Below are 20,751 nucleotides of genomic sequence, written 5' to 3' on the forward strand. Positions count from 1 at the left end.
CGATAAACGTCACATCTCGTTGCGCGTATTTACATTGCGACACCACTGTAACACGTACATTGTACGTATTCTAGATTACGAAGGAAACATCAAATTCTGCCAGCTTATCTTACGACCGACGTGTGTTATTGTGTGGCATCCAATGTCGAACACGAAGAACATTTACACACGCCGTTTTCGCGGAAGGAAACATTCGTTTCAACGCGAAGTGCGAGCGACGTGTGATACTGGCGGCGCTTCTATTTCCGCATCCGCTATTGGTAATCAGCTTTACAGCGATCGAACGATCCGTTCGCTCGTAAAATCACCTATATCGTGACAATGTTCGAGAGAAAGACTAGACGACGAAACTATTTCAGCCTGCTGCATTACTTATGCTTTTTCTGATAACGTAGGAAACGAAATCTATCGTGTGTCTGTACGTACAATAAAGTGAACCAGTTTGTCGAGTAACAGGTACGAAGGAATTCTTTATTAAATAATCCAGATTAAAGTTTCACAAACTTGTATGAAACATTTCATACACCGTGGATTTTGTCTTTTGATAGAAGTAAGTGTACAGAAATAAGCCTAAATAAAGTAAAGTTCTCAACAAAATTCAAACTGCATGACATAAATTTGTAAATACTTATCAGCGTAAACAGAAACGCGGTGCAATGCGATACACCCTGTTTATCCTGTAACGATAAAATTTATGTATTTCGTTAATTGCGGAATTGTTGCAAATGTACCGCTTGTTGTATGCAAAGCTCTGTGAATTGTGTGTACATGTACGCTGATCAAGGACCCCGATGTTTTTAACTCCTGAATGAACCGGATTCATTGCTTAATTAGCAACATGTTTATTGCGCCGTACTGAATTACACCGACACAAAGGGAAACGTAAAGGCGGGGCGCAGTGTAACCATCATTATGCTAAAATTAAAAATAATTGACGATAAAAAGAACAGAAACAACAATCGGAGGGAAAAGTTAAAAATAGAAATCGATTGCGACTGAAATTCAATGTAAATATAGACATAAAATGAAGGAACGGAATAAATGAAATTAAAGTAAGAGTAAAAAGGAGAATGAAATCTCCAATTAACGAAAGAATTCGCAAACAAAATCCTTTAACAAACGTCTGGATAATCTTGAGAACAATAGGTACCGTGCGAAAATCTTGATAGCTCGTTTCGAAGAAAGAGGAAGCGAAAAGCGACCGAATTTTATCGGACAAAAGGTTCGAGATTGTATTTCCGGAATAAAATTAAAAATAATTAAAAATTCTTCTACGCTTCTGTGGGTATATTTAATTGTTAATAATTCTTACGCTGCACATATAAAGGAGGATTGAAAATTTCTAATAGAATTCCTAAACGTGTCACAGCTTTCCTATTTCGCGTGGTTTTACTAATATATTAACACATCTCGAGTTCACTGCTTTTGTCAAATGAAATGCAATTGAATGTCATTCAAAATACCTATGGGGCATTAAAGGTCCGACGCGCCGTTTTTGCGAAAGAGCACATATTAGGAATGCAACAAAAAGAAGTATGCGCAACCTCGGTGATGCACGTACACACGACGTTATGAGGAAGTCAGTGCAGCAACAATAGCTGTACATTATACTGACAGAGTGGTAGGGATAAGGTGCAATCCCCTTACACGTCTACCGTCTCCGTAGTCAACAATGAACTCATATTCTCATGTTTTCTACGATTCTTCCCACCTTCGTGGTTGTTGAACCAGACTTGTGTCTCTGAGAAATGAAAAGGAAGAAGGTACGATGTATTGAAATAATCTACCTCTTTAAGTCTTTAGTATATAGAAAAAATTGCAGGTCGTTCGCGACTCGGTTTTTCATTTACCACTTTTTCCTTCCCTCGTTGAAATAATCCCAGGCTCGAGCAAAAAGAATTTCATTCTATATATATTTAAAAGAAATAGTTTGCCGTGATACGAAAGTAAATTGGTGACTGATTTTCTTTTAAAATTGCCATAACGGACACGATGTGAGACGCAAAAAAAGATATTCCAAGTTTTCTAGGTCCGAATAAGAAATTGTACTATGTATTTTCGTATTTCATTTATTACAGGGATTTAAAATGGAGAAAGAATTAACACAGAAGCGAACGATCGTTGATTTCGTTAAATCACAAAGCGTCAGAGACCACGATTTTCGAAATCTCTCTAGTTTGGAATCCGAACCGTATCAGCTCTATGTGACCAGCATGAACTTCCCCGAGGATTACGATGCCGCAAGGCAAACGTGTTACGGAAAGCTTCGAGAGCGATTCACGATACTACCACCGATATATCGACGAATTCATCCCCCACACTAGCGACTGAAAACCGACAAATTTCACCTGCCGCCTTCTTCTTGGCATTTCCACTCCTCCACGTTTTCGCAGAAGGCAGTCATGAAAAGTATATACTCGCAGAAGCGAGTAAATCATAACCGTACACAGACATGCCGCACATACTTTCGAAGTTAAGCCAGCTCGGAATCAGGTTTCAGCTGAATCTCGGCAAAGAATGATAGGTACGTGGTAGTTTGATACGCCAGAAGACAAAGAATTGGAGACTCTATTGTATCACGTTTTCCTTCTACGGTACGTTCAGTTTGCTCTTAGCGGTTTCTTAGCATATCGAAGGTACACAGAAGTTGTTTGATTTGGAAAACAAGGAATTCGTGACTTTCCTCCGGATCGAATCAGTGACTTGGAATACGCGAACACGTTGAAAACTGCGAGCAAGACTTCAGTGAAACCAATCGTTAATTAAATAATATCCAAACTTGCACGACATGAATTGGCAAAGTTTTCCTGCGAAGGGATGGTTCTGCCATGAAATTAGTTTCAAATTAATTTTACCTCGTGGGCCATCATTTTACAACCCTTTCTATATAGAATGTTCTGGAATAAATAAAAAAATAAATCGTTGACGTGAAACGTTTTCGTCGTTCGAACTTTGTTTTCAAGAAATTTAATTTGGACGTGCAATTCGATTACAAGTCTCGACAACGCCACACAACTTGCTCGAAGAGCATTGTTTGACATACCGAGAGTACAGAAAGTATTTCAGGTAATAAAGTTAGAGTTGTCTCGTACAGTTTCGTTTCAGAAGACGAAGACAATTTCGAAATGAAAATAATTCCGTGACTATTGTCGATGGCCTAAAGCATACAAACCGTGCATATATCAGTGCCGTTTGACCTATCACATTTTCCCCGGGCAGATAACGATATTACGCAAGAAAATAATAGAGAGAACGGATAAAGGACAGAAAAAGCAACGTCTCACGAGGTTATCAAAGAAGTTTTCTCGTTGATTTTCTCGAAACGAGTTCCTGTTTCCCTTGCAACGAAGCAATCCGGACTATGCAATGTAATACATGTCCGTTTTTCCACGTAGTTGATTTATTCCCGACTCTGTAGCAAAGCCACCTCTATCCACCTTTGAAATAGATCTCATTGGTCGTGTTTGGATCGAGGGTGTTGACCTGCACTGGCTTCGTGGATTTTTGCGAGTCGAATGCTTCGATGGAGCAACCAGACATACCGTTGAATTCCTTATTTGCATTTACATGCTTGTACGAGACAATTTTTCCTGAAGTATTTCGCTATTCAGTGCTTCTGTGCCATTAAGGAAATATCAAAAACTAAGAGAAACGTAATTGAATATTGACAACTACATACGTGGATTACATTTACGTACATTTGTAAACTTTAAAAATAATTAAAATGGTATTTAAAAAATTAGACTAACGAGAACAGAAAGAGAGATAAATTTGTAAAATTTACGAGGTAATATAAAAGCAAAAAAATTTTTGTATATTGCCCTTTAAATTATTTTAACCGTTACGTTATGATCAACGGTGAATCTTTTGGTGATGTAATTAATCGTAGTGAGATAGTATTTCGTATGTAAAACTGAGTTAGCGTTATATATAGAAAGCTAGTATTTGAAACAATTAATGTAACTTGTACTTTGAACCAGCAAAATACCTGCAGAGATAGAAGAACAATGGCGTGATACAGATGAAATTACTGCTTGCAGGCGTGTATCCACAACGTGAAAATAAATCTGTACAATTAGCGCATACAACGTCTGGGTAAGAATAGCTGTGTTACTCGCTCGAGAATACCATTTCCGGAGCAAAATTTATGTTTAGTTATCATAATTAAAACACGTTAGTTAACGAGAATTCTGCACGAAGAAAGTACGAAATACATTCAGAATAACTAACGAATCATTTCTATGAATAGTTCTGAAGAATTATTCCCATATTAGGAACAAAAGAAATATAATAAAATATCTAGTAAAATAACATGTCATTCGTTAGAAGAAAATTCTATTGAAAAGGAAAATATTGCCACACGACAAACGTACGCTGCTGTTAAGTTGTACTATTCCAAGAATAATAGGTTTATTATAAAGTCTGTTGGTTTTAATCGCTAGCTCACCTAGATCCGAAAATTTAAGAGACAAAAACTATTCTCTATAAAAATCATCCCTTCTTCTAAGCAAGTGTCAACCCTTTACTGTATGAATTTTATTTTATCACTTAAAAATTAAATTACTTTTCAAACTAACTTTGACTAAGTCTAGAACATTAACTAGCGTTGATAATCTTCTGATTGTCTGCAGCGTTTATATCCAACAGGAATAGAAGAACGTAAGGAATCTATTAGTTAAAAAGGGAAAATACTGTCGGTGAACGAAAGCGAAAATGTTATTGTTAAATTCCAAGACAATCGAGAAAACAGACAAGCTGTGAGCTACTGGAAGTTCACTTCGTTTCATTATGTTAAAATAGCACCACTGACTCTCCTGATGGTTGAAAATGTTCTATCACTAATTAAGAAGAAGTTCTTAATCTTCAAATACTGTTTTAATCTATATTTTTCAAATCTATCCAAACAAGGTCAATGAATATTTGATAATCATAAGGAGCAAGTCTAGATAAAAGAATTTTTGGGTCTGAACCGAAGATTGGCATCGATCAAAGTGTAAATATTATATCGAACCACGAAACGATCGAGGAAATAGGCACGAACCGAGGAACCTCATGGATGGCTAGACATCAGGCACTTACGTAGAATACCTCGTACCGATGTACATTTTATTATAAAACTTTTTACGAGTATCGTATAAAAGTTCAAGACCATTTGGTGGGTTCCTATCGCTTTAGGTTCCGTGGTTCTTTTTTCTGCCTCCGATTACTGGTCGTCGTCTGCCACGGACTCAAAACTTTAAAAATTCAACAAGCGCTGCTGAATCTTGCAATATTAACCGATCCAGTTCGCTTCGGCTCGTGGATTCTCCATTTCCATTGGAGATTAAATATGGCTAGGAATCGTACCGGGTACGTAGCGATACCAGTCGATCGTAACACTTCCATCTGATGGATTAAGGGATCGCGTTCCACCTTATAGCTACTTACTAACTTTGCCAAGCAAATCGATTTCGATCGTTAGATTTAATATTTAGTTTTCCATGGATTATATATTATTGGACGCTCTTTGCGTTACTGAGTTTCCGAGTTACTTTAGGCGAGTTCCCGAACATTATGGTGAGCATATCATTGAAATGCGTTACTCGCTACAAGATCTGGTTATATTTCTAACGTTTAATGATAAATCTAAAACGATTAGTTTGACGTCACAAAATATATTTTATTCTTTGTCTGTCATGAGTACTTCTATTAACTTTGCAATAATTAGAAACTCAGTACACGGTACATATATTAAAATAATCATAAAACCCTGTGAATTTAACATGTTTGAATCGAATACTAAAACCTGAGAATTTTCCTAATTAAAAGAAAAACTACTCTGAAGATGTGATCTAATTAGCACCGAAAAGAAAAGTACACGTGCTACGTATATTAGTAACGACTGAAGGTCGAGATCTTCATAAGATTGTCACTATGCTAGGCTAATTAAAAACGGGTTTCAGATTGGAAAGCATAGAAGCACAAGACATCGTTTCAAAGAGTACGCTTAATAAAATGTAATAGTTGGTGACTCTATCGTTCTTCTGATCCTCAAACAAACCGCAGACTGCACAGTGTTTTCCCTTTTCTTCGCAACAAATATTTTCAAAGACTACTTCCACTCGCTCTTTTTCTCTCATCTTTCACGAAACAATAAAAGGCTCCACAACCGACGGTGCATCAGGGATGAGGTTTCATTTAGTTGAGTTCTGAAGAAAGAAAGGGATCTCATTTCAAAGTACAAGCTCTTTACGCCTTTGGCTTTTCCGTTTTTGCGGCCGTAGGGGATCTTGCCAAGGATATGCATAATACTCGGAAGACTTTTTAGAAGGGCCCCACTATAGAACTCTGGAAATATATAAGTAATTAACGCTTGATTAAGATTCTGCAGATACGGTGCACTTAAAGTCACGCGAAATTGTTTTCCGAACGAGTGGACATTTTTAAAGCAATTTATTTTACGCGTAATGAAAGCATATAACAGCTGCGTTTAATAGCGAATGGAAATAACATCGGAATAATTACCATCGGTAAATGTACATTCATTCCAGATATGGTGTGAATTTAATTTAGTTCTGGAAACGAAATAAATTTAGTGAAGAGGACTAACCACTAGAGAATATGTACCGATAATTATCTTATTAATGTATATTGACGAGACAAGTGAAGTTATAGAATTAACGTAACCGTATACTATTATTGGACCTACTATATTCAGAATGACATGTAAACGGAGTATGAGAGTACGATCTAATGAGAGGTGGTGGGGATAACTTTGTAACCACCTGAGATGGAACACTGTGCCATTCAATAAGACAAATGGAATACACCGGGAATGAACAAGATAAACCAACCGTGACGGAGATCACCGTGGTTCAAGTTCCAAGGATGAAATTCAATCAATTATTCGGGTATTTGTATACTAGGAAAGGATGAGGGTGAAATGTATGGGAAATTGAATTAAACGTATTTGTAATCTAATCCCTCGGATCAATATTACAAACTGCAATATGTTCTGGATAATCATGAAAATTAAAAATTTCAATATTACTAAATTGAATTTACTCGACATTAAAATTTCCTATACATATAAATATATTAATGGTACTTTGATATCGAATATGTAAAATTGCTCGACTGTTTATTTTTCCGTAAAGGGATCGCATTGGGAAAATTAAACCATGGAATTTACTCGTAATTATGGAAACTTCTCGTAATTATAGAGCCTTTAAAGGACTCTCGAGACTCTAACAACAAAATACGATATACCTAATCCCAATGATCTGTATTTAGCGTTTAGTTGTGAAATTTGACGAAGAACACGGCAAAGTGGTAGCGAAGAAAAATGATTTCGAGATTCAGCTATGCTTGCCCTATTATTCCAACGATAATTTAAGGGCAAGAAGTTGATATATAGCTAGCGAGTTTGTGCAACGCCATTGTCTCTGGCTACTGTTATTTATGGGAAGGTTTCGCCTTCCAAAAACGGAAGATGCGTGTAGCGCCAACCACTCTGCGAATAACAATCGCGCCAGGGCAGTAATTAAGGATTAGCGAGGTGATTAGCAAGCGCCCGGTATTTAAATCTCACTAGAACGATCTGGCGAACGAACGTATGCGTACCACTGATTCCTCAGCGAAACAATTAATTGCGCTCGCTGAAAATCTATGTTTGACTTCACGACGTATGCACTGGTTGCTTGTTCTAATTAAAGAATTTATGCAGAAACAATTTTAATACACCATGGAGTTCAAGAAGGAAATACTCAAGAGAAAATAAATTTTTTTTAAAGAATATATGAATTGGTGATTCAAAAAAATTTTTAAACTAAAGTCAAGCACAGCAGAAATTATTAAGCATTTTGTGCAAGTTTGAATAATTAATGTGGTGTAGCTGCAGTCGGTCGATTATATAAACAATTCAAGAACACAAACAAACTGCAGGATATTAGCGTGTTTGGTTAACCAATCTGGTAAAATGTAATTTCATACAATAAAATTTGAATATCAGACTCTCGTTAATTTTGTTAGAAATTATAACTTACGATAAAAAGGACAAACAGAAATATCTATCTCTCAAAAATCAATTTAATACTTGATGTTATATTATTTTATATGTTATATTATTTTTGTTAGATTATACTTGATTGTAACAATATTTATTGATTCATAACGTTATTGCCCTTTTGTCTCTATGAAATTATCGGTATTCTATTAATTCATCGTATGAATGGTATCAATACTCCAGCATGGAAATGCAAACTAAACTGGATTATTCATGGCATTTAAACCTTCTTGTGCTAATATGCAGACATATTGGATCTTCGATCGAATAACTGATTATACGTATCTGAATATTAAAATTCTACGGAGTAGATATCCCAACTATCTTGCTCCAAAGTTTAGTTTCTTGCATGAATATACTACTGATACGTTTACTGATGGATTCGGACGTGGACGATACGCGGAGAAACAGAATAAATGATGGTAATTGACGATAGAATTAATACTGTTCCATTATACATCTTGCAGATACATCGTACCTTTATAACACCGATGGCACAGTTCTCGATTGTAGAAATAAATTGAATGTAATTAATTTCGACGCATAGAGGATTTTTAATTAAACGAACACTTGCACTTACTCGTAATCAGAACATAATTAGAAAATAATCGCTTATAAGGTCGGATCGATACGGGAGGCAGCTAACGAAAGCAGCTGTCTCGACAGAAATTAGTTTCAACTCAACTCAATGATAATTGCAGTTATTAATCGAATTTGCGTTTATCTGCTGTTATATTATGAATCGATTTAAATTATTTATTCTTCCCTTTTCTTCATATTTTCATTGCCAGCAAAGTACTATGAATATTTAAACCGTTTACTGTTCAGCTAGAATACGCTGCAAGTACAGTAATTCGACGTAAGATCGAGGCATAAAGAAACGAAAAATATGTATCTTGCTTTCGAACGTAGCATATAATTACGTCTTAATTAATTAACAATTAATTGCGTTATAGATAAAAGAATCTGCCCGTGCGTTGTCTCATAAATAATTATAAAAGGGTGCGCGTTTCCGTGAAAAACGGCTAATTAAAGATGAAGCTGGAGCGTTAGTACGGCATAGCGAACGCCATTCACATACGTTGCACGGTGACCTCGCAAATCCGCGACTTGGACGTTCAAGTTGCGACAGATAAGCCGAAACGTCGACGGGACGGACAAACTTGTCGGCCTGTTGGCGATAACTGAACTCTAGGTATTCGCCGCGTTCTCCTATCGCAAGTACACAAACATCGCCATGGGCGTTGACGTTCCATTCTGCTGCGAGTCCAACAAATATGTACAGGGTGCAACATCAGAATGTTATGCCTTTAGCCATACCAGTGTCGGTATTTAGATTAAAATGAATTATGAATGAATCGAGAAAAAAAGAAACCAAAAAGCAGTCAGTGTCTGCATCACGTGTTATTTTTTTAATGCTGTTGGCATTCAATGGAACATTATCTAAAAATAGACGATATCTATTTCTGTGAAAACATGGTTGAGACAACGTGGAGATACCCCCAACTAGGTAAATTTGAAAAAAAGAGTGGCTAGATTTGGTTTTGGCGAATGTTGCTATGTAACCTGTTTAAAATCACGTCTTCTTTTGCATTTATTACCACATCTAATTTTGTTTTAAACCAAATTTATTTGACGTATTACTTTGCTCGGTTAATTTCAAATAATTGGTACGGCTAAAAATAATTGAACTCCTTCTTGATCTTCAAAGTAAGACTGAACAAAAATTAAAACATGCATTTGGACGTTTCGAGCGAAGTTGAGTGCCTTGAACACGCCGAACTAAACGTTTTTAATTATACCAATTATTTGAAATTAACCAAGCAAAGTAATACGTCAAATAAATTTGGTCTAAGATAAAGCAACATGGTCATAAACTTGGTGGAAGGCGTGATTTGAAACGAATTAGATAACAATATATTCAGTGATTACCCCCACTCAATATATTAGAACCTATTGCCTAAGCAAAAATGTAGCAATTACCGAAATGTAAGAAAGGAGAATAAGTGCATGAAACTAATCTTGGAAGTATTATAAATAAAAAAGGAATGACGAGGACAACAAAAAGATATGTTACGCAAGTAACAAATTGTTGTGTTAATTAAATGAAATTAAGTTCTAGGGGAACAGCTCTACCTTTTGATATTCTTACATACACATATGCTTCCTGTTTTGTTCGTTTCTATATCATGTATTTGTGTCATCACATTTGCATAATAAAAACGTTAAATAAATTACTAGATAAAATAAATGTATTGTTCGTGCAGTGCGAACGTGCTCCGTACTCTTGAAATCTAATTGTTCTTTTCCGTGTTCCGTATGATACTATAATGTATTTTAATTGGTGAGTTCATTTTTCCTGATTAGTAATTTCACACAGAATATAGATAGATAATTTAAAGTTTATTGGAATATGTGCAATTTGCCTGATTGATGAGTCCCCTAGGAAATCTAGGACGCAACGCCATAGTTTCACATTTATTTATTTAATATATAAATTTCATACAAGTCTTTCTAATAACTGTGATTTAAGGTATCTTTGCATGTACTTTATAATTTTAATTTAACGTTCTGTAAACTATATTCGTACGTAGCTATTCAGGAATTCCAATTTATAACATCCCTGTTTAGCAAAGTATATAAAAACAGTTTATTGAAGCGAAGCAAAACTAACACCTTAGGCACCTAACACTTATGAATATTATATCGCGATCATTAATTATTAATGTGTGCCTTCGAGGAGAATATGAATACTGGTACATTCTTCCGATCTGCAATTTACTTGTACAATGTTGCACGTGCATATTGAAGAAAGGTTCAATTTTCTTCCCATCACACGCCAACTTAATAGGTACTATGTGACGGAATGGTGAATATAAAACCAGTTCACCCGGTAGTTAAATACACGCAAGAACGACGTCCTCAATTTACAATAACTTGGTTTAAATGCAAATGAGTGTTCTATTGATGATGAAAAATTTGCAATCAATCTGCTGGTCCAAATGCAGATGATTTATGTACACAATATGGACTCTCGGCTCGAGATGACGAACTTAGGTGAGTAAGGAAATTAAACGAGCTGTTCCTCGAAGTGGTGGTAATAATTATCCGACAACTTGAAGGACAGTTCTACATCCGAGAACAAGGGTTCTGCTCTAATGGAATATGCGATCCAATTAATTTGAAAATGTTTTCGGTTCGAAAATGGTAACTGTCACTATTCTGAATTTAATTGACCAAAGCAAATTCATTTGGTTGGATCAAACGGACCATCTAATGGACACCATCGCGCACGAACATTTCGCATGTCCGTCACAGAGGGTCTCACGAGTTGTAAACACGTCAAGTACATGGATCTCTAAAGCATTCAGCTAGCAAACGTACGTCTAATTAGGTGCCTTCGTGGCATGGAATTCAAAACGAAATTAAAATTTCCAAAAGCACATAACATATTATTTCAATTTGCGAGGCTTTTGGATTTATAAAAGCTTGTTGTATCTTTACTTTAATTAATACGTGGTATTATCGGAAATAAAGCTTCGTATTCTCTTTAATATCGTTCAAGGAAGATTCATTAAGCATTCTCGATTTACTTTTAAAGAATGGATTCTTTCTGGGTTGCGCTGTAATTAGTGGTACGCATACCGACATCCTGTTTACGGAAAAAAGTAAAGTGTGCAATTCCCTGACGAGATATTTAAAAGATGACGCCAATGCCGGAACTTTTCCTGTCACTCTTCGCGATTCTCTTCCTGCCAACGTAATCCCCAAGACGGCTAACGTTAACGCTGACGTTGCCAAGCTTACGCAGAAAGTTTCTTAAGCACTTGTCCGTTTAAGTTATCGCAGGATAAGTGGTTGCCTTTTAACTCTTTCGTAAGAAGCGAAGTATACGATTCCCGTTCAAAGAAATTTTATTTTTCGACGATCTGAAACGTTTGTCAAGCACGAGTATCGTACTTCTGCGTAGGCTTATTTCTTATATTACGAATAAATTACAAATGGACAGTATGAACTATGAATAAAGATTTTTCGTTTTTTCTTATCACTATATAGGGTGTTAGGCCACCCCTGGGAAAAATTTTAATGAGAGATTCAAGAGGCCAAAATAAGACGAAAATCAAGAATACTAATTTGTTGATTGAGGCTTCGTTAAAAAGTCATTAACGTTTAAAATTCTGCCCGTACTGAATTTTTTTCTAGAAAGTGGGTAGGATTTCAGGGGTAGGTCTATTCACCAAAAATGATTGTAATTGAACCCCGTGGCCAAAAACAATTTGATTTAATTTAATCTAATTAATGATTTGAAATTTTTTAATTTAATTTTTTAATAACTTTTTAATGAAGCCTCAGTCAAGAAATTGATATTCTTGATTTTCGTTTTATTTTGGCCTCTAGAATTTCCCATTAAAATTTTTCCTAAGGGTGGCCGAACACCCTGTATGTGGTCGAGAAAGTGCAACCGTAACTGCGAATAATGTAGACTGACACTGATTATGACTGAACGATATTGACGTTCATGCAGAGATTGATAGATGCTGCAGAATATTAGCAAATTTACTCTTAGTTTATAGAAAAACAAACTAGCAATTCGACTAAAATAAGAATGTATTTAATATGACAAATTATAAAAGAATTAGTTTTCAATGATATAATTTTAATAAAATGACATAACGTCGTGGTGTGGTTTTTATGATGGAACTTTCACCTAATAACATAAACGAAATAAATGTAATACATGTGCTGATGCAAGAATTGCCAGAAAAATCACGCCGTTTTATTTTCAGGCGTTCGTGGACTTAGCAATGTATCCATCGATATTCCATTGGCTGTAGCAGCTGGCACGACCGTCAATATGAGCTGCAGATACGATCTACAATCAGACACTTTGTACACAGTGAAATGGTACAAGGGCTCTGAATTTTTTCGATACATTCCCAAAGAAATGCCATCGATTACTGTTTTCGGAGATTTGGGTGCCAAAGTTGTTGTAAGTACACTTTTCCGATAGTTTTATATTGAAATTACAATCGAACTTATCGTACGAAAGAATAATTTTAGATCAACGTTAAATTAATTTGTCTCCCTTCTCGATTTATCGTTACTTTCTTATTTTTAATTCGTAGCTCTTACAGTTCTCGTTTTACAAGTTTTACTGAACGCCTTTCAAGGAATCGTCACTAGTTTATTTCGAGTCAGAAACCCCTTCAGAAATCTCTACTTAATAAAAGTTTGAGAGGCGATCCTTTACGAATCACGTTTTACATTCGCACCTGACGCGAAACTGTTGAGAACCGGGAGAACAGAAGCAAGTCTCCAGAATTATATTTCTCCAAGTTTCACCGGGCACAGAAGTTTGCTAGTACCATTCATGCTCTACTTTATTATATAACTGTAACTGACAAACTATATGCAGGCGTATGCATCGTGTCTTTTAAGTAATTAATGATACCCTCCATAATTTTAACCTTCATTGTGAATATGTTCATTTTTCATTTCAAAACTATATGCAATTTATTTCGAAATTATTAAAAATTATTCATATAAACCCGATCATATTTTAAATGAACTTTCTTTGCACCAAAATTGATCTTCAAATAATATAAGTCAAGTGACTAGAATAAAAGTATCGATAACACGATTCATGTTTAATGTTGACTCGGATTAAGAAGAAGTGACCAATGCAAGATCAATATTTTCAAGCACACTGAAAAAACTGATCTCATGCTGACATATGAATTCAATCGATATGCAGTGGAACGTTAAGTTTCTGTTCAGCGTATGCATTCTAATTTGCTAAAAGCGTGCACAAACATCCCTGACCAAGCAAAATGTACGCTGCTTCGCTTGTATGTTCTGGAAGAAGTCCTGATTAATCTGGATGGAACCTTGCCGGTGATAATCATCTGTATGCCCCTATTGATGCTACAAATTATTATGTACTTGAAAACAATAAACAAAATAGACAAATAAATGTGAATTACTTCGATAAAATTATTTCAAAGATTCAGAATACTTTAGGGTAGATTAAATAACGTATAAACCGAATCACGCCTGTCTTCATTTATAGAATACCTTTTGTATATAATTCAGTATGGCGTTGCAAAGATGTTACTCATCTAATACTAACGAAAAACTATTATTTTTGACTATCTAAAATCGTTCGATATTTACATATTTTTGCACACACCGAGGGTCCGTATTTAATAGAAAGTATAGCACTCTGATCACACAGGAATTCGTTTTTGTAAAAAGAGTTTGAAAGAAGTGGTATGTTAGAGCGAGTATATCAATGTTTCTTTCGTATAGAGAAAGGCTGACACTACTTGATCCTATAAAAGTTCGTGAGATGTGCACACGAACAGATACGAAGCAGTGCACATGCTGTTTGCGTGCAGTCTGGAATGCGCATTAGAAAAAAGAGAAGAGCAGGTGCCACAAAATCAACGTTTCGACGCAAGTTAAAAATCTCTTAAAACCTTCACGCGGCTGCACGAAATCCAGGTACACGAACGAGTACAGCCGATCGAACAGCCAACCACCGAGGCGCTCCCATGCACGCAATACTTTTCCAATTAGATTTTACCGGCGGAAAGTACGAACAGCCCTCGAACCGATAAATCGCGCTTGACGCCTACCACTGGCGTAGAAGAAATACAAGACGCAACAAAAATTATACTACGACCGGAAACGAGGTAATACGTCATTCAGAAACCAGTGAAAAATGTGGAATCATTACTTTTTCTACCCAGATTTGTTTACGAGCAAATAGCATCTGGAGTTTAACGTATACGCCGTAAACTTGGTTTAATGGCTTTTGTATCGTGTCCATTGTGTTTCGTACAGAATGAAAGGGCAACAATTTACGAACAAAGATAATACTACTTTAAAAAAATATATTTCAAGAACGTCCGTAATTAAAAGAATCGAGTGTTTAGTGCTCGAAGAATTAGCAATGGAAATTATTTCGACAAGGATTTATACGTTCCCGGTGAGAAGTCGGGAATTAACAAAATCAGAACGTTGGAAGGTGCAACAGGAAACGAAGCAGCACTTTACTCCTAGAATCCAATCCGAACTATGAATACAAGGTGAACCACGTAACTTATCCGACTCTGTTATTTTCGTTGTTAGTAGACCCAAATTTTTCCCATCGCGGATTGTATGGTTCGAGGCTAATCATCGCGCGCGCGAAAATTCTCTAGACTTTTCAACAAATTTCTATCCCCATTTCTCGAGAAAACAGTTTTCTAATTTATTGGGACTCGTGGCTCTTGAAGAAGATTCTTCACTGAAAATAGAAACATTCCTCTTACCATTTATACATGGAAATATTATATCTAAATTGTGCTGAAGAAGACCTGAAATATAACTGTCTTATGTGCACAACAAAATTTAATTAAATGGTCAGAAAGAAAATTAAATCACAAATTAAAGTACGTAACCATGCATGTTACAAGTGCTTTCAGTAAATGTCTACTTTACTGAATATGTTTTGGAGGAATTCCTAAACATTCTGGCGAAAGTAATTATAATAACTACAAAAATGGTTCTAAGTTAAGTTTGAGCTAATCGAATAAATCCAGACTCGGCTGTTCGAACAAGAGAATTTATGAAACGTGTGTTTAAACACGATAAGAAACAAGGCGATTTGTAAAATAACACGAAGAGTCGAAGGAACGGAGTGAAAAGTATCATACATTGCTATTTCGTATTCCGTAAACGATAATTATTACAGTAATCAGTAGGTCGAGGTAACCGGATAGCCACGGGGTGAAACGGTGTGCTTGGCTGTATCGATACGTAACTGCTTGTCGATCGCATATATTCGACTCACTCTACTTGTTTCCCAGATGAACATTCTATCCGTAATTTTACACAGTTCGTTTTCCTCCCTCTACGTGTAATCCGTCGAACACACATACATTGTTTTGCACTGGTATACTTTCCACCGTCGAGCTATAAAATTACACATCTGTTTGGTGCCCATGCTAAAACATTCGAACGAGGCGAAACTTGCTATTCTACAGAAAATTGCTTTCTTCCGTTCCTTGATATTTTTAAAAATTAGAATAATACACCGTTCTGTTGCGAAAGATTAATATCGCTTTCCGTTCGAATGATAAGATAGGTATAACAACCTTCGAAGTAATTAAATTCTTACTTCTCTCTATTTTCAGTTCATGTATTCAAAAATATTTTTAAAACGGTCTTCTATTCTAAAACACTGAAGTAAAGTGATTTCAAATTTTGCAACTATTGAGTTTGTCTAGTTACCAATTTTAATATTTGTAAAATATATTTACTTATATTCTGATGAGATTTCGAAATTCGTTAAATATACTTGTAACAAAAATACCGATCAAAGCAGTGGTATATTTTTAGATTTAAAGCGGGGCAACACATTTATTTTAAGCTTCTCTTGTTTCACGCCAGAAAAACACGTAAACAAATTGATTCGATTTTCGAATCGAAATTATTTAAAATTCGTTCAAACGCCCGCTGCGATGAACTTAAAATCAATTTATTGTTAGCTAACTGCTATGGATACGAATTATAAAATCATCTGTCTCCCTATAGATATAAAATAACGTAAAATTACATCAGCGACTGCAAATGTGTTATCATGCAGCGCACTAGTTTCAAATTGAAAACAAAATGTCGCGGTACGGTAATCTCGTGTGTTCGAAATGCTGGTCGCGTCGTTTCATTTGAAATTGAAAAATGTTGAAAACTTGATTGAATAAGCAATTTAGATTATTAGAGTGTCAGTACCAGGGACTCTGGGCGAGCTGTACGAATATTAATTGTGTGATTTATACGCCACCATCGGCAACATGTAATTAATTGTTGTTATGAAGTATTGTTTGTCGCGAACGGGTGAATGCGCAAGAATGTCAAAGCGGCCGCATAAGTGCGATCGATTTGCAATAAATGGCACGCACGTCGTTCGTATCGTTCCCATCCTGTAATCATCGATGCTAAATTGACTCGAACAGCGTCCAGTTAGAACAGAAAACAGGTGCTTTGTATTACACCCTTTTTTCCAATTTTTATCCAATCATGTCAAACCTTCCAGCACAGTTACCGTAGTATTACGAGGAAAATATGAATTTGGTCTGCCTTGTCGTATTTAATATTAAAACCCGAACTGTGTCAACAAATTTCACCGACTGTACTACAATTACATAATACAAATCTGTCAATTAATATAAGTATATTCTGATTAACGATTTCTAAGAATTAATTTTTTAATTTTAATTATCCGAATCCTTTTTAAATTTAGCATCGTGCAACCGAGTATTTTTGCTAATTTTAATTTATTGCCTTCAGTTACATATCAATTACAGTTATTATTATTGAATTTGTTTCATCTTTCCATAAAATACAAATTGTAAATTTCTTATTATTACTCTTGTGTCGTGTGCATAAACTGTTTTCTAATCTTCTTTACTAATACTATGTTTAATCACGTTGCAGAAAAATCAAAGCGATGCCCACCACGTAGTTATAAAGGATGTACAGCCAAATTATAGCGGCAAATATCGTTGCGAGGTCTCCGGTGATTTGCCTTCGTTTAATACTGTAATAGTTTCTGGTTACATGCACGTTGCCAGTAAGTATTCCAACTTTACTTTTCATTAATATTGGGAATAGATATTAGAACGTAATATTAATTAATATTTTAAAATAACTTAGTAAAGCATAGTAGTAAAGAAACAATCTAATTATTTTATGCATTGTCACTCTTCATTACCACGCAAACTTGCAAATATTAGGTCATTTAGCATATAAAAATATATTTATATTCAGCTCGTAAGAAGATTAATCGTTCTCAATCTACACGTGTTTAATTTTCAACTGGTGTAAATAATGCAAGCGACAGAAACAATTTGTTCGCAAGAATATTAAAAATTTGTGTAACAGTGTAATATTAACACTCTATTAATATCCAAGAAAAATATATGAAACGAGGTTCTCCTTGAAATATGAATTATGCACATAACCCAGCGCTTGCAAAGATTTAAAATCAGTGTAGTTAGATTATTAATTACATCCTGTTCATTTAACATATATATCTTTTTATATGCTATATTTTTTATGACAGTAACGTATGACTACGTAAGTCTTGCTTAAAATAATATACCTGTTCGATCGATTCTCGGTTAAACCGTGAAGCATACGATCTAAAGCGACACTTTTTATATTTTATAAAGATATTGCCTCTTCCTCTATTTTTCTTTGAACAAATAACTTCGAACAAAGAACGCGTCTTTGGAAATAACCCCATGTTCAATGAAATCGGCGCTCTTGGTGGAAACAAAACATTGGAGCAAGCGAAAAATTTTCATCGCTTAATCTCATTAAACAACCGAATACACGTCTTTCATTTTTCATGTCTCTCTTAACCGAGATACTGTTAATTACCGGCTTCGTTTCAGCGATACGTAACCCTAGTCCCTTTCAAAATCACTTCACCTGGTTCTTGCCGCGCTGATCCTCTAGTATGCACTGTTAATTTTCAATATAGACGTTGAATGAGTCGGATACGAGGCACGAATATCCCCGATGAATCGTGCACCCCTATTCGTGACCCGTTACAGTTTCGTGAACTTACATTGGCATCTTCAGCGCTTGCCAACATCGTTCATTATCGTTCCTGATTATTCTACACGGTAACAGGCATTGTCGCCGTAATCGTGGTTAATTGAAACGGCAGGACAGGGTAACGAAACGAACGGCAGGGATAGAGAAAAGGGAGGAGAAATTGGAGGCAAAGGATAGAGCGCCAGGTTTTGTTCCCACCGTCTCGTGCTCCTAGTCGAGCGTCAACTTAACGACGCTACACAACCGCGGTAGCGATTCTTCTTTGAGGGAACGAGGCGATTGCCTCTCCTTTCCGATCACGGATCGCTCGTAAAAGCTCGATAGTGAATCGAGCCTTCGAATCATGCTTTGTATCCCTCAGACTCTCTATCCCTCCCCACGTTTTCTTCCTGTTCTCCATTCTCACCAGACAGGATGATCGCCCGCATCCACAACATTACGAGACACGTTTAAAATGATAATCTCCAGTGGCCGTGTCCTTGAGGGCTGCATCAGGACGAACCACTGCCTACTAGGCGGAAGTCATTCAGCCGAAGTCGGACAACTCTTTGACAGTTCAACTGCCGCTAAAGGGAAATTGACTGCCTTGTGTGGATGGTATAATGATCCCTCAAGATATACATGACGTGTTATGTATACAGAATACTTCGCCGCCGGGGCAGCCCCAGCGAAAAGCTCCAGCCCCTTATACAACAATGGCGCGCCGCGAGTTTCCAAGATTCTGCAATTCATAAGAACAATAATAGACGGAACCGGGAACGAACGCGACACCAACGACTGGTCCGAGTGGCATTCGTTGTCCGATTAACAATAAATGTCTTTAGAAAAATCCTCGAGTATAGCTTAAAGCCATTGCACCAGCTGCGGGGAACCTTTTTATATTCGACAAACGCGATTTATGGAGAATTTAATATTTCCAAGCAATCCGAGAAAGGAATAATTCCTACGAAAATTAACCAAAAATACAGAATACAAAACAAATCTGAAGAATATACGTGAACGTAACCAGCGAGGAAAGAATACGAATGGAACAAACGGTTTTTAAGTGAAACAATACTGACCATCTATGATCAGCCATTTTTGTAAAGAATAGTGTCGAACATTTCAATTTGCAAGATGTCTAACTATCAGCTCGCGTAATAAACGTCAACAAATAATCCCCATTCCATTTTAATTAAGGATCGTCGTTATCGATTTCGGTTTAGTTGTATGAAATTGAATTTACGAAAAAGGCGAAGGACTTGTCGCCTAGAAAAATATCTTTAATGGAATGTCCCCTTAAAGAGAAAACTTGTTCAGAAAAGTTTAAGTAAAACGTCGTTAACAGAAAAATTCTTGTTGCTCATTTTTTTTTTTTTATAGCTCGAGTCTAATACTTCGCACGTCCGTGTAACATAAGAACTTTGTAACGTAAAACTCATTTATTAAACTTGGAACTTCTTTGTTATTATCGTGTTTCATGAGAGTTGAAATTGATGTATTGCCTGAAGCCATCCTAACTGCGATTCGATACGCGTTGAAAAACATGAGAATAATACCCTATCTTTGGAAATATCTTAGTACGTTCCTGGTCCTTGTTTATCGATACCGCTAATTAACGCAAGAAACTGAAACAATGTTTTTCAGCGTTATTGACCAATGTTGAACGTGCAATAATAGCTCGTCGGTGTCAAAACGTTTTTACTGGCGCTATCGACGTGGCGAAAGAAAGACGAAAAAGGCCTACGAAAAACCGTAACAGCTATTTAACGTCGAAACAAAAACAGAAGTTGCCTTTTCCAATGTTTTGCTTCTTTTTTCTATTAAAAGATTCAATGAATTTCAGGTCTTCCAAAGGAAGTTCCCAAAGTAAGAGTCGAGAAGACACGTTACGCGGTCGGTGACACTGTGCGTGCAAACTGCACTGTTCCTTCGGGGAATCCGCCAGCAAATGTGACGTGGACTGTCAATGGAGTACCGGTAGGTTGATAGATGCAGAAACTTTCGGGGAATTTCAGCCTGGCAGTCTCGATAAGCTGTCATTACAGTAACGATCAATATGTTAGCTCCCTTGCCTGTAATGGCTTGTCGCGTCATCTGCATTATAATGCTTATCGAGA

The 20,751-nt window shown here is 36.2% G+C and overlaps 1 protein-coding gene across 1 annotated transcript in view; it reads left to right on the forward strand.

The window, feature by feature from the left end:
• Positions 1–20,751, forward strand: part of LOC143341912 (uncharacterized) — a 59,268-nt gene that overhangs the window by 31,155 nt on the left and 7,362 nt on the right. The window contains exons 2-4 of the mRNA XM_076765313.1: positions 12,832–13,034; positions 17,525–17,660; positions 20,478–20,611. Coding sequence (XP_076621428.1) covers positions 12,832–13,034; positions 17,525–17,660; positions 20,478–20,611 — 473 coding nt within the window. The remainder of the gene's footprint in view (positions 1–12,831; positions 13,035–17,524; positions 17,661–20,477; positions 20,612–20,751) is intronic.

This window comes from Colletes latitarsis, chromosome 5, assembly GCF_051014445.1.
Source record: "Colletes latitarsis isolate SP2378_abdomen chromosome 5, iyColLati1, whole genome shotgun sequence".
In the NCBI taxonomy this organism is placed as follows: domain Eukaryota; kingdom Metazoa; phylum Arthropoda; class Insecta; order Hymenoptera; family Colletidae; genus Colletes; species Colletes latitarsis.